Source organism: the organism of the source record quoted next, assembly GCF_019968985.1.
Source record: "MAG: Porospora cf. gigantea B chromosome Unknown PgB_NODE_11921_length_1095_cov_849.808, whole genome shotgun sequence".
Taxonomy (NCBI): domain Eukaryota; phylum Apicomplexa; class Conoidasida; order Eugregarinorida; family Porosporidae; genus Porospora; species Porospora cf. gigantea B.
The window spans coordinates 32-1,095 of record NW_027178566.1 but is presented as its reverse complement, the minus strand read 5'-3'; the positions used below and the strand labels follow the sequence as shown (position 1 = coordinate 1,095).

Here is a 1,064-nt window from a genome sequence, read left to right as displayed (position 1 = left end):
GCGTCAGGAAGCGGCCAGGGTGACAAGAGAAGCGAACAAGGGGAAAACTCCCCTCTGGAGGTGCTTGCGAAAACGCCTTCGGAGCTTCAGGGGAAGAGCCTTCCGTCTCCTTGGTGTGGGAACCACGTCAAGCAGACGTCACTGCCGTATCTCTCTCAGGAACTGCCTCTCCAGGAGCTTGTGCCTCCAACGACCGCGGTCGATACCCACAGCACCACAACGGTTTCACAAGAGTTAGGCCGCGAAACTCGTCCAGGAGTTTTTCAGGATCCGGTCGACACTATCCAGGGCCAGCCCTGGCGAACCCGGGAAGAAATGGACCCTCGCCTCACGAGGTGCGGACCGTATCTTCCAAGGTACGATCCGTATCTATCGAGATACGACCCGTATCTTCCGGATCTGCGGCCAAGGTACGTTCCGTATCTCGCCGGATCGGCGCTCACAGATCCTCCGAACGAGAGCAAGGTCTCCGATAGGGCCACTTCGCCCCTTCCTGATGTACTCTCCGACGCCGTGGCCCCACAATCCGACTCCACTTCCGCTAGCAAGAACCCGCTCGGCGAAGAACGGCATGACGATTGCGTCCTCAAGCTCCCAGAAGACGTCAATAGAGAACTTCTGAGCATGGACCCCGTAGGGACTGATGATCCGATCCAAGACGAGAAAGAGGAGATAGTCGAGTTCAAGGATACGAACGCCTCCAACGAAACACAAACGGCCCTCCGACAACTCCTGGTCAGATACGATGGGCTCTGGAGGGGGGAGAGACGAGGCTGCGCTGCGGTTATGAGCCATCGTATCACTACCACGTCAGATAGACCGATTGTGACACGACCACGCTCGTTCACCCCGGCTCAACAAAGAGTTCTTCAAGAAGAGCTCCAAATAATGAAAGCAGCTGGAGTCATCGAACCTTCGAACTCCCCTCACGCAAGCGAAGTGGTTCTGGTGAAGAAGAAGACTGGAGGATGGCGAGTCTGTATAGATTATCGGAATGTTAATGACGTTACCGTACCCGATCAATACCCGCTCCCTCGGATCGCTGACCTCGTTCGAGAAGTACG

At 56.1% G+C, this 1,064-nt stretch overlaps 1 protein-coding gene across 1 annotated transcript; it reads right to left on the bottom strand.

Annotated features, from left to right (window-relative positions):
- Positions 1-369: 369 nt before the first annotated feature.
- Positions 370-795, bottom strand: KVP17_004503 (uncharacterized protein; the record flags this gene model as incomplete). Its single annotated transcript, XM_068522737.1, has 1 exon — positions 370-795. One exon carries the CDS (start codon positions 793-795, stop codon positions 370-372), a length of 426 nt encoding a protein of 141 aa, XP_068379287.1.
- Between the last annotated feature and the right edge of the window lie 269 nt (positions 796-1,064).